Source organism: Ornithodoros turicata, unplaced genomic scaffold, assembly GCF_037126465.1.
Source record: "Ornithodoros turicata isolate Travis unplaced genomic scaffold, ASM3712646v1 Chromosome62, whole genome shotgun sequence".
Classification (NCBI taxonomy): Eukaryota; Metazoa; Arthropoda; class Arachnida; order Ixodida; family Argasidae; genus Ornithodoros; species Ornithodoros turicata.
This window is the reverse complement of record NW_026999386.1, coordinates 124,861-142,462: the sequence shown is the minus strand read 5'-3', so window position 1 is coordinate 142,462 and position 17,602 is coordinate 124,861. Positions and strand designations below refer to the sequence as shown.

At 50.4% G+C, this 17,602-nt stretch overlaps 4 protein-coding genes across 4 annotated transcripts in view; 2 read left to right on the top strand and 2 right to left on the bottom strand.

Annotated features, from left to right (window-relative positions):
- Window positions 1–16,300, bottom strand: part of LOC135374462 (pseudouridylate synthase 1 homolog) — a 104,998-nt gene extending 88,698 nt beyond the window's left edge. Inside the window, exon 1 of the mRNA XM_064607419.1 lies at window positions 16,134–16,300. The gene's annotated coding sequence lies outside the window, so the exon portion shown is untranslated. The remainder of the gene's footprint in view (window positions 1–16,133) is intronic.
- Window positions 7,462–9,745, top strand: LOC135374455 (uncharacterized). Its single transcript, XM_064607413.1, has 3 exons — window positions 7,462–7,623; window positions 7,710–8,142; window positions 8,190–9,745. The coding sequence occupies exons 1-3, from the start codon at window positions 7,462–7,464 to the stop codon at window positions 9,743–9,745; spliced, it is 2,151 nt and encodes a 716-aa protein (XP_064463483.1).
- On the top strand, window positions 10,704–11,225 carry LOC135374454 (uncharacterized). Its single transcript, XM_064607412.1, has one exon. The coding sequence runs from the start codon at window positions 10,704–10,706 to the stop codon at window positions 11,223–11,225; it is 522 nt and encodes a 173-aa protein (XP_064463482.1).
- On the bottom strand, window positions 14,111–15,811 carry LOC135374448 (uncharacterized). The gene has a single exon (XM_064607407.1). The coding sequence runs from the start codon at window positions 15,588–15,590 to the stop codon at window positions 14,661–14,663; it is 930 nt and encodes a 309-aa protein (XP_064463477.1). The 5' UTR covers window positions 15,591–15,811; the 3' UTR covers window positions 14,111–14,660.
- Window positions 16,301–17,602: the final 1,302 nt, after the last annotated feature.

Genomic DNA, 17,602 nt, shown 5'->3' with positions numbered 1-17,602 from the left:
ATGCTGAACAAAATTGTGCAAACTGCGGAAGGTGCCATAGAAGATATTCAGAAAGCGTGTCTGGTCTCACAACGGTGCTACGACGCTCTCTTTTAGATGACGATGATACTCATTGGAGTTTCAGATGTGCAGCTGCATTTTTTCGAACGTGCTCCACATAACAAGCATGACAAAGTCAGCACTGGATAGCAGGCCCCCGTTCCTAAGCAGCTTTGCTCACGCTGCAGTTGTATTCAGCAAAAGCATGTGAGTACTCGAGAAGGACATTCAGTTTGGCACAACCGCGCCTGCAAATAATCAGAACAAATGAAGGAAGAAACAAACAAACATAGAAGGGATGTACTTCAAAAAGAGGTAAATCTTGTGTCTCAAGGAGGTGTTACCACTTTTAAGTAACTTAATTGATTAAGCTTACATCACTACCTGATTAACTGTCCTAACGAGCGTGTTCTAATTGCGTGAAGCAATTAGATCACGCTCACAACGTATTTGGGCTGCTTCGGTGTGTCCATATTTGCGAGGCAAAGCACCGCAGTCGTTCACTAAAAGACACTTTCTGCGGCGGTGCTTGATATAAATCATACGAAACCGATACACGGCTAAAACAACGGCTGTGATTCTACAGAACGATCTCTTTCTGCCATGCGAGTATATCCTTTCCCGGACCGTTCTTTATGGAACAATTTTTGTCCAGAACGCAGCACGGGATATTACATACATGGTGGTTGTTAACCTCACATCGTTTCTTGTTGAAATATTGGCTGGGAAACGTACTGTAGTACAATCCCCAGCGCTGCACTGCTGTGACGGTCTAGTTTCGGAATGCAAAACATAACGTAATTAAGAATCGAACGGCAGGACACCTGTGAAACACTGTTAGGATACATCAGTATACTGGCACCTTACAAAATTGTGTGATGACAAGCAACGATCAACGCCTGCAGCGCTATAAATACTCACAATCTCCGTTGCCTCCCATTGTTTTCTATGGGCGCACACTGCGCTTTAGGGCCTGCCAACATGGCGGCCCGAATGCACGCCTCTCCCCTGCGAGCCCCTAGACCAGAATTTTAGCTACGAACCAGCGCGAACCAGACACTTCCCGTACTCTCGACACAGCGCGCCACCTGCGAGCGCGTTCGGCGCGGGGACTGCTTGCGAAGCTGACGGAATGCAAGTTCACTGTAGGCGCGGTGTTGGTTTGTGGCATTTTCGAACGACCTGGATTATTCTGAATCGACAACATATGTTTTTCTGGATAACACTGTCCTGTGGCTGATTTTACGAAGAATAATCGCGAGCAAAATGCACGGGATTTGTAATACGAATGAAGGCGAAAGGGCTATTGCATTGCATGTACACCAGCTGCAAGGAGTCCTCACAGCGCTTGAGAGGCGTCTGGAATTCGAACCGCTGTCATGTTGATGCACATTGTTTTACGTAGTCACCCAAAAGGAAATTGTGGTGTATAATAACGCGTTCATTTTGTCGCATCCGGAAAACCGTTATTTTAAGTCCGAAGATTGTTTCATTACACATTTCAATGCAAAATGTGTACACAGCAGCCAATACCTTCACTAATTAAGCTTACCGTAATAGTTGTTCTTTAAAGTTCAAGCAAATTTTAACTGAGGATCCACAGCTAACTTCCCGGCGTTCATCGCAAACTAGGAAATTCCTAGTGGTGCACAGCATAAACAAGTTTGAGTAAGCAACCCGGAAAATGAAATTATGAAAATCTTGTTCATGCAACGTAACAGAGCTAGCAGGCGTTTTAAATTCCATGTTACGGATTAGTGTTAAGAAACTTTTTTCCTTTACCGCTGAGCGTTTTTGTCAGTGTAACCTTTTATGCCAGACGGTCTGCGGGCTGTTTTCCAGCGAAGAGCGTCATAAAAAATCGAAGTATGGGGCATTATGAGCTGACGACCTGTTGTACCATGAACTATTAACGACAATCGGAAATAATGATGCAGTTGATATTACTGTTTGAGTGTGGGCTCCTTGCTTCACACGTGTACTTATTTAATTCTGTAAAGTCCATTGAATACTACCCGCAATGTTATAGTCTTTCGCGCCGCACTGCAAAAACTTTGCGTTGAGACTACACCACATGTACATAGAAGAAACGTACATATAGAGAACATAACTATGTTCGATGTATGGTTGAAGCTAGGAAATGCATGTAGCGCCTGCGCTATCGCTGAAGTTTACTAGATGCCACACCCTTTGCCGACTTCGGTTTTTGCTCTGTTTTATTTCTAAGTCTTATGAAACGCAACTCATATGCATAAAAATATACACTTATGCTTCTGTAAGGGCAACGGGGCGCCCGAACAACGATTCATATCCCGAACGCACAGCTTCGCGAATGGACTGAACCGAAGCGCCCGCAGTCCCCGCAGGAAATACTCGCACGATGGCGCCACGGTCGCTACAAAATGGCCGCGCAGTGGAGACGGCGAAAATTCTGGTCTTATCCCACGGTAGCCATCTTTAATTTAATTACGGAATTCCTACGGCGGGGCGCCACCGTCGCGGTTTCCGTGGATGACCCCGTTAGGGAGAATCGCGCGTGGGACAGCTGTCCCACGCGCGATTCTCCCGACTGGACCGTTTGACCTTCAGTCTCTTCTGTATGCCATTGTACCCGGTGTTTATACGTGTGTAAAAGGGAGGATTGTCTCGTAAAAGTCTTCTGAAACTGTCGTGCAAGACGGCGAGTTGATTTTCGTGCTTTCGTGGTTTGAGTAGCACGGGGGTAGCTGCCGCGCGCGTAGCGTGTGACGAAGACTGTGCAAAATATAATATATTTGACATATATAAAAATATATATCTCAAATGCAAAATGGTCAAACAACCGTCATAAAAAATGGACGCAAATACTAAATAATTGCAGTCAGCTGTGATGAGTCTGTTCACGTGCCGACCGGTAGCAGTTTTATCTCAATACAGCTTACAGAAACAGGATTTCTTGAAATGAATTATGAAATTACCACTTCTGTTGAAACTAGAAGTTCAACTCACAGTACCCACACAAAATGATAAGAATCAAAGGAATGGCATAACCGAAGTAAAATAGGGAAGTCGACAATTATACGTAACCTGTCCGTATTCCGCATAGTAGCGGTCGTGACTAGTAGGTGAAAATAACTTTTTTTTTTTTCTATTTGGCTGCGATTCGTGTTATCGCTTTGTGAGATGACCAGAGGTGTGATCTTTCGCCACGAAATGTGGTCATTTCACTAGTTTATTTCAGTCGTCTCCATCGCATTACGCGGCGCTGATTGCCCACAGTTTGCCGTGAGACGATCGTTGTACTTGCGAGTAAACGGAGGATCCGTCTACAGATTTCAGAGTTCAATCCAAGAAATTGCATTTGCATTGCAAGATAGTTATCGTGCGACAAAAAGTCCTCGTAGCAAAATGGGTGCGACAGCACTCCTTCCCCTTGCCTACATAACATTTACCGTGGTGCCCCCTCCTTCCATGCTCCGGTTCTTCGTTCAGTTCCCCCACATGTAGAAAACAGAGAAACTAGTTGGAAAGAAAAAGGAACGAGACAAAGACGCGCGTGCTCTGGGGGAACCGGAAAAAATATCCGGTTGCGATATTGCAGGTCTTGAAGTCCTCCGGCTCAAAATAAATACTAAAATTCCTAACCACTTACAAAGGGTTTTTACTTTGAAAGCTCGACCTACTTTCACTTGCGATTTCTCGTAGGGAATACACTGCAATCAATTTCACGTTCGTTGATACAACGTGACACGGGTTCGAATCCTGTCACTGAGGTTCGCTCTCCTAACGCTCTCTCTTAACTGCTCTCTGAGGTTTCCCTTGGGTTTTCCGTCGGACTTTCCTGACGAATGTCGGCTCACTTAGCCCTGAAGTCAACCAAGGACGCATACTAGCCCCCTGTCACCCTCCACAGGTGTTCAAAATACCGGATGCCTGTACGTCGGCTCGCGTTATCTGATCCTTGCGTGCCGATTCTGTGTGCGTCTGTGTGAGCTATTTGGCTGAGTCCGTCGGGTTGTACAATCTCACATCCCACCGGTGCTTAAGAAGACCAAGTCTCTTGGTCGAGACGCAGTGCAAAATGCTGCACGAAAGACTAATAAAGTTCATAGTCCTGAAGATGAGATGGGCGTCTCCTGGAACGTTGAGGGCGGTGCTCGCTGCTCGAATGAGAAGGCAATGAAGAAGCCTCAGTGTCTCCAAGATCTGCCGCTTGTGTGTCGTGGTTGGGCTCTGGAATGGCGACTGGCGAGACTGGGGGGTTGTATGTCTTGATCTGTGACACATGCACCGTTCGTGGCTGGTTCAAGGGTCGTGACCCATAACTTGACACACGAAGAGCTTTGAAGGTTCCTGGGGTCAGCTGTTCCACCAAACGGTACACACCATTAAAACGAGGTGACAGTTTTCCATGTGGCATGGGTACTTGGGGGCGTTTGACCCACACAAGGTCACCAACACTGAAGTTGTGAGGTCGGTGGCTGCGGTCATATATTTCTTGCTGTGAAGCCTGGGCTGCTTCGGAATTAGCGGCTGCTTCGGACCGTTGCGTCGCAACATCCTGTATGCGTTCAGCAAAGTCCGATTGCTTAATGGGGCGATGGAGCTGCAGAGGTATCTATAGGCACATAGCCAAACAACAGCTGAAATGGAGTGAAGCTCGTGCTTGAGTTCACTGAGGTGTTGATAGCGAAGGCAGCTTCGTGAAGTTTCTTGGGCCAGGATAGGGGTTCTAGAGCGCAGATTTTGCGTAAGACCGAGAGGAGAGTCCCATTGCTTCTTTCGACAAGGCCATTACCTTCTGGCCGATATGCTGTGGAGTAGTGAAGCTCTACACAGTGGAGTCGCGTGAAACGCTTGAACTCTGTCGACTCAAAGGCTGAGCCGTGGTCAGAGAGGCAGTGGTCTGGTGTACCATAGGTATAAAATACCTGATGCAAGTGCTTTATAACGTCTTGTGCTGAAGTAGAGTTAACTGCAGCTGGTGCAATGAAGCGAGTTGCAAAGTCAATGACGTTTAAAATGTACTTAGTAGACGAGCTGGGCGGCATGGTGACGTAGTCAATGGCAATGCTTGAGAAAGGGACGTCAGACGTCGGCATCCTGCCAAGGTGACCGACATTGCGTGATGTCGGGCGATTGTACTGCTGACAGGTTTGGCACGATGACACATAACTTTCGACTGATTGTTCCATGTTTGGCCACCAGTAGCGGGCTTGCACCTTTTGGAGTGTTCGCTGTGTACCGAAATGTCCTGCAGAGTCATGCAGCGCTTGAAAAACGGCAGGGCGCAGTGCTGTTGGGGCGACAATGACATATACGCCTTGCGAAGCGCGACGGTACAAAATGTTGTGTATGACGCTGAACTCTGACGATTCCTCTTCATTGGAAAGGTCCAGAAGAATTGCGTGGCATTCCAGGATCTTCCTGTTGCATTGTAGAGAGGGACTGAGAGGACTGTGTGGCAGCACATGACAAACGAGACAAGTTGTCTGCCACCACGTTTTGCCGACCTGGGCGGTGCTGAACTGAAAAGTCAAAGTCAACCAGATCCATTATCATTGAAGTGAATCTGCGAGAAGGCTTTACGCTTTTTGTCAGGCATATGCTACCGTCCAATTGTCTGTTATGAGGATGAATTTTCGGCCAAGGAGATAATGCCGAAATTTTGCTGTAATGGCCCAGTGCACGGCTATACATACCCACACGTTGCTGTGTAGTTTGCACTCGTCCGGCGTGAGGGCGCGGCTGGCATAGCTGATAACAACTTCTTTGTTGTGGTGTACCTGCGAAAGCACTGCACCTATGGCAGAGCCTGATGCATCCGGTAACTGTTGTAGGGGCGTTGGCATCAAAATGGGCAAGAAGTGGAGGCTCCGTGAGGGCCCTGCGTATCGTTTGGAATGCCTCTTCACACTCGGGGCTCCAGTAGAATATCTTGGACTTAATAAGGGCCTGCAGGGGTGCTGCAATTTTAGCGAAGTCCTTGATGAAGCGACGGTAGAAGCTGGAAGTTTGAACCCACGAGAGAACTTCTGAGTGCGAGGAGTTGGGATACGACTCATAGCAGAGGCTTTGTCAGGGTCTGGACGATGACCTTCGCTTGATATGACGAAGCCAAGAAACTTAATGGACTGTAGACCAAAGCGGCACTTGTCCAGAGAGACTTTTAGTCCACTGTCTTGGAGAAGCTGGAGGCCTTCTTGGAGAATGCTGGCAAATGTGGTAAAAGACTGAGCGTAGATGAGGACATCATCGAGGTATACACGGATACCAGATTTGTCCGGGCGAGGCGCAAGATCGTGGAAAACTGTTTGCATGATGCCCTGGAAAGTGGACGGCGCATTCTTCAAACCGAATGGCATTCGTGTCCACATGTATGTGCAGTGGCGTAGCCACGGGGGTGCTAGGGGGGGCTCGAGCCCCCCCCCCTACCTGCCACGGACCGACCCACACAAATCGTGCAAATCCGAGAACATAATATATGTGTGTGTGGGGGGGGGGGGACCAGTGTGACGATCGCGAAAGTTCTTTCAGTTCATGGCGTCTATCTAAGAAGCACTCTTGAATGGTTTTCAAAGTATGAGCTTTTCAAAATACTTCCAATCTCGTGACACCACCTCATTCGTCATGACAGCCTATACATGTAATCGTACTGTGAACGTCTAAATCAACTATTTTCGTTCATTTTTTTAATCCTCAGTTTGCAGTGTGCACAAGTATGTGTGTGTTGTCGACACAGGATCAGCGGGGGGGGGCGAGTTTTCGTATCGAGCCCCCCCCCCCTACCTTGGAGGTCTGGCTACGCCACTGTGTATGTGCCATGATGAGTAATAAATGCTGTCTTTTCGTAGTCCTGAGGGCGAAGGCTGACTTGCCAATATGCACATTTCAAGTCCATTGTTGCGAAATATGCGCAATTTGCAACGTCTTGGATAATGTCTTCTATGATGGGCAAGGGGTGCACGACAGAGATCGTACGCTCGTTTAACGGCGCGTAATGCACGCAAAGCCATTTTTTGTCTCCACGTGACACTACAACGACGGGAAAGGCCCATGGTCCCGAGGCGGGAAGTATGATGCCTTGGTTCAAGAGCTTCTTTATCTGGTTTTCAATGAACTGTCTGTCTTCCGTCGTATATCTGTACGGGCTGCGGCTATATGACAAGGCATTGGGCAAGAGGTCGATGCGATACTGCGTACCCGCGAAGTGACCAAGGTCGTCTTCATGGCGTGCGAATACCTCTGTAGCAGACGATGCGCCGCCCCGTGACGCGGACGAAGCCAACACTTGTGTCACGCCCCTCTCGCACTCCTGGTGCCTGCGAGCCCCATTCATTCGTTTCTAGTAGTTGGTGGCAAACGGCCACAGTATTAAAGCCTTCTTGTCCTTCCTGCCTGGTCTGTCCATCAACTACATTGGTGACCCGAACAAAACCGGACATGAACCCACCGCCAGCAAACCCCGCCGTGAACGTACCCGGTGCCTTTCCGCCCGCGTCCTCACCGTCCAGCACGGCCCCGCCCACCTCTGCAGCCGTGCAGCATTTCGCCGTTCGGCTTCCCCTCGTTTGGCCTCAGAACCCAGCTGTGTGGTTTTTGCAGGTGGAGTGCCAATTTGAACTCGCGCACATCACCACTCAGTTCACCAAATTCCGCCACGTTGTCTTCCGCAAGACATTGCCGCCCAGGTAGTCGATATCCTGTCGGTTCCTCCAGCGAACGCTCCCTTCGAGGCCCTGAAGACTGCCATCCTGGAGCGCACTACAGCGTCGGAGCGTAAGCGCCTCCAACAGCTTCTGACCGCCGAAGAGCTTGGTGATCGCCGCCCGAGTCAACTCCTTCGCGACATGCAAAATCTCCTTGCCGATCGCGCGGCGACCTTTGATCCCAACCTCTTAAAGGAGCTGTTCCTGAGCCGCCTGCCCGCGAACGTGCAAATGATTTTGGCCACGGCCACCACCCTCCCTCTGCAAGACCTGGCCGCTGACGCGGACAAGATAATGGAGGTCTCCCCTCCGCAAGTCGCTGCAGTTCTTGCTGCCGCCTCCTTCTCCCACGCAGTTGCGTCAGGACCAGCCACTTGCGCCGCCATTACTGACACCCATCCTTCGAACCTCACGGGTGCCGTGGCGCAGCTCCTAGCCGATCTCGCCCGTCTTTCGACCCAGGTAGAACAGCTGACCGTGCAGTCCCGCAACGACACCCGGCGGCGAGGATCGAGGTCCCCACGGCGTCGTTACAACAGTCGTCCCCGTTCTCCCACACCTACGCCACAACAGCCATCCCGTCTCTGCCGTTACCATCGTCGTTTTGGCTCCAACGCCCGGCACTGCATTCTTCCTTGCTCCTGGGCGGAAAACTCCGGCGGAGACCGCTAGTGGCTGCGGCAGTCTCCGGCAATCCAGGCAGCCGACTTTACTTGGTGGTGGACCAGGCATCCCACACCAAATTCCTGGTCGATACGGACGCCGAAGTTAGCGTGCTCCCTGCCTCTGCCCTCGACAAAAAGCGCCCCCCGCTCTTTCATCTCACTGCCGTCAACAATACCGGAATTCCCGTGTACACGCAGCGCTCCCTCACACTAAACCTAGGACTGCGACGAAACTTCCCATGGTTATTTTTGGTGGCCGCCGTCGACAGAGCCATTTTGGGAGCAGATTTTCTCCATCATTTCCGCCTCACCGTCGACGTCGCTCGCAAGAGACTCGTGGACACGTCCACCTCGCTCTCCGTTCCAGCAGCCTCGGCTAGCGACCTTCCCCCTCCGAGCAGCCCAACCATGTCTGCACTTATGTCGCCTTATGCGGCCATCCTGTGCGACTTTCCTAGTCTCACTCGTGCACCGGACTGGACGAAGCCTGTGACTCATGATGTCGTGCACTATATCAACACCACTGGTGCACCAGTCTTCGCTCGGCCGCGTCGCTTGGCGCCTGAAAAGCTCAAGATAGCTCGCGCGGAGTTCGACCACATGCTCTCCATTGGTGTCGCCCGTCCCTCTTCTAGCAACTGGTCATCCGCACTTCACATGGTGCCTAAGAAGACGGGGGACTGGCGCCAATGTGGCGACTTTCGCGCATTAAACCTGGTCACAACACCCGACCGGTATCCCCTCCCCAGGCTTCAAGATTTCACCAGCAACCTGCACGGCGCCAAAATCTTCAGCAAAATAGATATAATGAAAGCTTACCACCAGATTCCCGTCGCTCCAGAGGACATCATCAAGACAGCTATTACGACACCGTTTGGACTGTTTGAGTTTCCGCGCATGCCATTCGGCTTACGAAATGCGGCTCAAACGTTCCAACGTTTCATCAATTGCGTCGTCCGAGGGCTTCCTTTTGTTTTTGCTTATATAGACGGTATTTTGGTGGCAAGCTCCTCACCTCAAGAACACGAACGCCACCTTCGCCTACTTTTCCAGCGCCTGGCTGACCACGGCATCGTCGTGAACGTGGCAAAGTGTGAATTCGGTGTCGCCTCCACTGAGTTCTTAGGCCACCGAGTCACTTCTGAAGGCATTGCCCCCCTGGAAGGCAAGGTCGAGGCCATAACCAACTTCCCCCGTCCTGAGTCCCTCCGACAACTGCGCCGCTTTCTCGGCCTTATAAATTTTTACCGACGTTTTATCCTGCACTGTGCAGAGACCCTACGTCCTCTTGAAGAACTGCTCGCCGGCGGGAAATCTAACACCATCTCCTTTACCGTGGACCCCGATCACTGAGGCCGCCTTCACCAAGATCAAAGGCGACCTCGCCCAGTCGACGCTACTGTATCACCCGCAACATGACGCCCCAACAGTACTCATGGTCGACGCGTCTAATGTCGCCGTCGGGGCAGTCGTCCAACAGCAGATCGACGGCGATTGGCAGCCCACGGCTTTCTTCTCCAAAGCCCTCCAACCTCCAGAGAGAAACTACAGCATTTTTGGCCGTGAACTGCTGTCTGCCTACCTTGCCGTACGGCATTTCCGGCATTTCTTGGAAGGTCGTCGATTTTCCATCCTTTCCGACCACAGCCCTTGACGCATGCCTTCCGTTCCGCCAGCAGTACGTCGGTACTCCCCCCGAGAAATCCGCCATCTCTCCTACATCGCGGAGTTTTCCACTGACATCCAGCACGTCCGTGGGGCGGACAACTCTCCGGCCGACGCATTGAGCAGGCTTGCGCACCTGAACGCCATCGACCCGCAACTCTCCCCTGAGCTTAACGCCCAGACCTCCGACGACGAGCTCACCCGCTTGCGCGCTTCCAACACCACCTCCCTGAAGCTTACCGACGTCGCCATTCCCGACTCTCAGCTGATGCTGTGTTGCGATACGTCCGGAGCCCAGCCCAGGCCTTTCGTTCCCGCCGGTCTTCGCCGAGCGGTTTTCCATTCCCTGCACGACGTTGCGCATCCCGGCGTTCGCGCGTCCCAGCACATGATCAGCGCACGTTATGTTTGGCCCTCGATACGTGTCGACGTTCGGGCTTAGGTCCGCGCCTGCCTGCCCTGTCAACGATCAAAGGTGTACCGCCACACGATTGCCCCCCATAGCCAATTTGCCCTTCCCGACACTTGCTTCGACGTGGTGCATCTGGACATAGTGGGCCCCTTGCCTCCGTCATCCGGTTTCCGGTACACGCTGACAGCGATCGACCGGTTCACCCGTTGGCCAGAGGCGGTGCCAATGCCCGACATGACGGCCGAAACTGTCGCCGCTACCTTCCTCACGGCATGGATCTCCCGATTCGGCGTTCCGTCTGAGGTTACGGACCGCGGCAGACAGTTTGAAAGTGCCCTCTTCTCCGCCTTCACCAACTTGCTCGGAACTGCCCGGGTGCGGACGACATCGTACCATCCCGCATCCAACGGCATTGTCGAGCGCATGCACCGTCAATTAAAAGCTGCACTCATTGCCCACGAAGACCGAACGCACTGGTCGGCCCACCTCCCCATCGTCCTTCTTGGACTCCGTGCCGCGCTCAAGCCTGACCTTGGTGCCAGCCCGGCGGAGCTCGTCTACGGCAGGGCCCTGCGCCTGCCCGGAAAATTTTTCGCCTCTTCAAACCAGTGTAGCACATCATCACACTTCGTGCGGCACCTTCACGACTTTTTCAGCTCCATTCGTCCCGTCCGGCCTCGCCCATCCTCGTCATACAGGCCCTATATACGTTCCATAAGACCTCCAGAGCGCCACCCACGTTTTCGTTCGCGCTGAAGCTATACGGAAATTCCTGACACCGCCTTATTCCGGTCCTCATCCTGTACTTGGTCGCGCCGGCAAGAACTACCGCGTAAACCTCAACGGCACGCACGACACGGTGAGTGTCGACCGTCTGAAGCCGGCCTACGTCGAAGCTTCCCCGCCAGTCGTCGCGGCTCTCCCCGACGTCCCGTTCCCCCTTCAACGTCGTCGGCCCGACACTACTCCTCTGTCCCACCAACCTGCAGCCAAGACCGTTACATGGTCGGACAGTTTGGCACTGTCTCCAGCGGGGGGGCCATGTAGCAGACGATGCGCCGCCCCGTGACGCAGACGAAGCCAACACTTGTGTCACGCCCCTCTCGCGCTCCTGGTGCCTGCGAGCCCTATTCATTCGTTTCTAGTAGTTGGTGGCAAACGGCCACAGTATTAAAGCCTTCTTGTCCTTCCTGCCTGGTCTGTCCATCAACTACACCTCCATATGTTTAGCCAAAATATCCGTTATGGTTGACTGCTGGCTGGTCGATAACTGATCTCCTATGTGTGCTGCTGCAAGATCTGAATGAACTGGAAGGAGGAGAGTGCCAGCTGAGGGCATAGCGTTGGCATTATGTGAAGGCAATGGCGGAGCTTCCTGAGCCAGAGTCCGCCACAGTGGCTCGTCTGGTGACGGCAAGGGGTCTTTTTGTAGGCAGTCTGGTGACGCAACTTGCACTTGTGCAGCGAAATTTGAGTGCGTCAGAATGACGGCATTAGCCATTTGTGGAGCTAGCTTCTGAGCTGCGGTGACTATGACGCCAGAGGCCACGTGCTGGAGCTGGACTGGCCTAGGGGGTTCGAAGATGAGACGGGCATGTGCGGATTCGAACCAATCTTCACCAATGATGAAGGGAAGAACATTATGTTCCAAAAACGGCAGCTTCGACGATACCTGTAATAGTACCTATCGCTATCTTCAGCAAGGCTGTGCCTGCTGGGAGTACACTCTTAAACCCGTACCTTTTATTGTAACTTTTAGAAACATGTAACTTCTATATAGACGTAGACTTCGAGATTTCTTATAGGTTACACCACTGTAACGTATATTTAGAGGTTAAAAGCGACCAAAGTCATGTCTTTACAACACGAATAGAAGTTACATCTCGGAAAAAACAAAAACAGCTTCTTGTAACTTATAAATGTACCCTCTACTCCAACACTGTAACTTCTAAGCGAAATCTCCAACGATAATTTCTTTGTTAGCTTCTTATCGTTTGTTTTCCTTCTGTTTTTCAGCATAATGCCGCGTTTCAACCTCCCATTCGAGACGACAGTTGCGAATCTACGCTGTTATTTTTTATCAGCGTCATCTATACGTCGACTACACGTTATCAATGCTGTATGAACACAGATTATAAGTTCGCAGTCTGGAATACTGATAGTATGTTTCTTTCTAAAGGGTGGAAAACCATTGTCAATGCCGCAACCACCAATATTTCCTATTTCGCTGCGTAGCCGAGCCTGGTCTAGGTCTATCCATACTGAGAGCGGTTTCCTTGAAACGCTTAACGCTCCTCGTCCGTCCGTTAACAAGTGTAATCTGTTTTAATCAGTGGTTTTCCTCGCGTTTATCATAGTATCGTCAGGAACAACGGAAAAGCTAGATGTCGCTAGCAAACAAGGATATTTTCGGTGTTCTCAGGGGAAAGTGTAGTGAGTGCGAAGATTGCAAAGAATATATAACCGAAAACGAACGTCACCACCGCAGCCCTAATTCACACACTTCATACACTGGGTAAGTGTACATTTGTGCTAGGTACGTGCGTTATTTTGATAGCAAGAGCTCTTAGCGCATGTTTGTTGTGATTATGGCAAGTTTTTTGCGGTCCTGCATATGAACGCCACTTACGCTTGCTACTTTTCTGCTCTTACTTGGTCGCCAAGTCAATACACCGGCGTGCATTTTGCGAGCTACGGATATATGCATCGAGATATATAATTCGCAGCTTCCTACTTGTTGTATTCTCACGATATTCTAAGACTCAATCGCGGAGTGAACGCCTTCCCGCATTTATGCTGCTTTGTACCTTGTGCTGTGTACGGATTCGAATGGTTCCGTAAATGTTACTCTCATTGCCCAAACTTTTGTTCCCAGGATCCCACATGCAGGTTCACATACCGTCACCAGCGCAATACAGTACCTCACAAACTCGTCCCAGAGCGCCTCCAACGCTGATAACGCAGTAATGTAGTGTCTCCTGTGTTACTGTACACTCATATTCCTCAAGGTTGTGTGCGTTTTATGTAATACTGTATTGCCATTCCTCTGCAACACGAATGTGGAATAAATTTTTTTCTGCTGCAATTCTCCATTTCGTTGGGTCTGTTCAGCTTAGCAAACATAGGTCAGTTGCTTTGACTCGCTGGCTTCCTCGCACTTTTATGCATTGCTTCTCACTTAGAAGATAGTTCTTTTTTCCACATACATTGTAAAACGACCATGGTTTCTCCTCACATCAGAATCGCACTTGTGCACAATGTGTCACCTCTCGACAGACTTCTGTTTTTGTAATATACATGTGTTCAAGATCTCCTTTTCTGCTGATTCATTTTGGTACCTTGGTGTGTTCTGTAAATGTTTGTCCATATCCCACGCACAGGGTGTTTGTTTTTATTCGCATCACACCAGCGCTCATTTGACAGGTGGGTTATGTTAATTTTCGCAAATTAACCCATCCGTAGTTACAAACATTTCCGACATTTCCTGACGCTTGTGTTTGTAACTACGGATCAATTAATGAGCAAAAATTCACATAACCCACCTGCCAAATGAGCGCTACTCTGTTGCGAATAAAAATGAACATCCTGTATAAAAAGCCGCACGTTGGCGTAACCTTTACGGGCAGGTGCTGGATTGAAGGCCGTAACCTCGAATTAGTGGGTTTCCTTGTAACTTTTATAAAAGGTACTGCTCAGAGGGTACCTGGTAGCTTCTGAAATAGAGGGTAAAATATTGCGATTTTTTACCCTTTACTAAAGGGTACCGAGTTAAGAGTGTACTGTGCTACCTCCAACGACAGCGAGTGGCGGCATAGTCCAAGGATTCAGCATGTGACCAGGGACGAGAGATTTCGAGATCAGGGTGATCTTTGATCCTGAATCTGGGAAGGCTTCAAATTCTCCTATTCCCGTGACACTGGCAGTAAAAAAATGGGCATTGCAATTGTGATCTCTCCAAGGCCATCGGAGTGCTGTGCAAAGAGGGCTGTGACGTTGTTGCCGGGCTTGGGGTGCTTACTGACGAAGGCGCCGAAGAGCGGCTGCTGCGGCACTTTGACGCTAGATGACCAAGCTTTTTACACTTGTAACATACTGCTTGTGACAGGTCTTGACCGCTGCGAAAAGCTGGTGCACCGTACTGAGCTGAAATAGCTTGGTACCTGGCTTCCTGCTGGTCTGCTGGCAAGTCCGCTATGCGAGGACGAGAATGTGCTGATGCAACTGCTGACGACTGGGAAACTGACGCTTGTGTTGATGATTCCGATGGCTTCGTTGTCCGAGGCGACTGTGTGGCAGGCTTGCAGATGTCGACGATGAGGGATTTGCGTTGTTTTGCTGATAAGCACATTTGTCGAGACTGCAACAGGTCGTGATAAAGCCTTTGACCGTTTGTGGCCTGTTGGCTGCTAGGGCTGCGGAGATGTGTTGCTCACGTATACCTTGAAGCAAGTAGTCAATTTTTTGCGCGTAACTGAGAGTGACAGGACAGCGTTCAATGACCCGTAGCTTCGCAAAAGCGTACTGATGAAGAGACTGACCATGTTCCTGAGTCACTTTCATGACTTGGTTTTGCCACTCGATCAGGGTCAAGTCCGGAGAAAACGTTTCTTGAAGAGCTGCGCTCCATGTTGTCCAAGTGTCAAACTGGCTTCCAAGCGCGAGGTGCCAATTACGAGCAGCGCCTGTGAGCTTGCTTGCGGCAATCAGGCGGGTCGTAGCGTCCTCCCAACACGCAAGTTGCTGGACACGGCGAACATCCTCCAACCACATTTTAACATTTTGCTTCCGTGAGTCTTCGAACTGTGGTATGGATGATGACAGATCCGGCAGCGTAGTTAGAGTTGTCGTCGGGCGTGGCATATGCTGAAGCAAAGCTGACAGGTTTTGTAGCGTGGCGGGGTCCAATTGTACCGCGGGGGCACCTGTGCTGGTCGAAGACGTCTGTTCGAGAGGCGGAGACGCTTCACGTTGCGCATTAATATTTGTCATCAAACGTTGCACGAGTTCATCCTTCGAACCGGCACTGTCCAACTGCCGTGCTTCCAGTTCTTCTCTGAGAAGTTCTACACTGAAGCGCGACATTGTAGCAGCGTCTAACTGTTCCCAAACAATACCTTGCATGGCGTTGAAACGGCGGGGCTTGGCGTGTAGATCAAATGCTTGGCAAGGCGATGATAAGGCTTCAAAAGGGCTTGCTGTTGTGGCTGAATGGCTGGCTAAGGCTCATGGTCGACTGCGCCAAGTATGAGTTGAGGCAGGGGAACAGTTTACTTTAACAATTTACTTAAAGAGTGCATATGGCTCGTGCTTAATACCTCGAGGCCGAGACGCTAACTAATTCTCTCCTCGGCCGTCCGGAAACCTGAGAGCGCGCTAAGAGCGACCACAGGTGTTCAAAATACCGGATGCCTGTCGGCTCGCGTTATCTGATCCTTGCGTGCCGATTCTGTGTGCGTCTGTGTGAGCTATTTGGCTGAGTCCGTTGGGTTGTACAATCTCACAATACCAGGGGTGCCAAAAGTGGCGGCCCGTGTGGCCCGTTAGCAAAAAATAAAGAAATATTCGGCCTAATTAAGCTTCATGAACAGTTGTAGCGTTATCATTGCTCTGTACTCGCGCAGTTTATCTTGCGTTAATTAGTGATTGGAAACTGTTGCCACTTACCTGTAACAACCATGATTCTCTAACTAAAAGAAGAGCGGGGCCGGTTGGCACATGACAATTAACAGCGAAGACGACAAAAGTTACATAAAGACAGCCACAGAGAACGTCGAACTTTCAAGCTTTAACCATAATAAACCTTTAACCATGACAAATGATTGGAAGTTCGACGTTCCCTGTCTCTGTGTTGCTTTCTTCGTCTTCGCTGGTGACTCTCTAAACCTGTCTTTGCGTCAGATTTTTACTTGACTGATATTGCTAGATTACATTCCTGCCAAAGTTTCTGAGCAAAAACCTACATGGCCGATTTGTAATTATGGTGCCTTCAATGCCAAACGAAACGGACTGGTTCAGTCGCGGGCTTGGTGATCTCCCAAGTCACCAAGGTGATTTTTTTTCACAGTTTCCGCCACATGTTATGTTATGTGGAAATAAATAAATAAAATTTATTATTATTATTATTATTAGTGCATTATTAAGATGGCGCCCAGTGCCGACACGTGTGTCATCTGCGCTCTGCCGTTTTACGGCAACAATCTACTCTGAAGTGTACAAAGTGCGACAAACGGGTGCATGCTAAATGCATGAACCTTACCTCCGAGGATGCCAAAATTCCAGACGTCGTAAGTCGTTTTTTATGCCCGCTCTGTGACTCTGTGCCATCGCCTTCGGTGACCACTAAGCCTAACGAGACTAACCTGCCATCGTCTCCGGCTTCCCCACCGGGATTCTCCCTGCCCCAACCGGATGGCCTTGACCTCGTTTACCTACTCCAAGCTGCCCTTCAGGGGATTTCCTTCCTGACCGACGAGATGGCCGCGCTCCGCCGTGATAACGCCCAACTCAAAAAGGAGTTTCACGAATCTTCTTCGGCTATGGTGATCCAGATCAACTCTCTGCGAGCTGAACTGCGTAAAGCTTCTCTTCGTAGGGATGCAGCCGTCACTCCGAATTTTCGTGCAAATGTGGCGTCGTCGCAACCGGCCTCCCTCCCTACTTCGGCCTCATCTAAGGATTTGACTCGAATGCCGGGAGTCACGTTCGCGGCACAGGCCGCTAAACTACCTGTAGGTAACACATCTTCACCAAGTCTTTCTAACGGTGAGATGTCGCCGATTGAAATGCCCAACGTACGTGCACCTCAGCCCAGAGCTTTCTTCGGCACGTCGATTTCCGAAGGCCTAAGTGCCGTGGAACCGCGCCGCGCCAACAAGGCACTATTCGTCACCAAGCTCCTTCCTGCGACAACTGTAGACGACATCACTGCATTCGTCGCCAAAGAAAACTGATTCCTCGTCTATCAAGTGCACAAAGTTAAAATCACGTTACGAAACCTATGCCTCGTTCCACATCTCAACTGACGACGCTGCCTTTGACCTCCTTCACGATCCTGCGGTGTGGCCCTCTGGCTGCTTAGTCAAGCAGTTCAGGGATCGGCTCCACAGCAGCATGATACAGTTCCGACCAACATG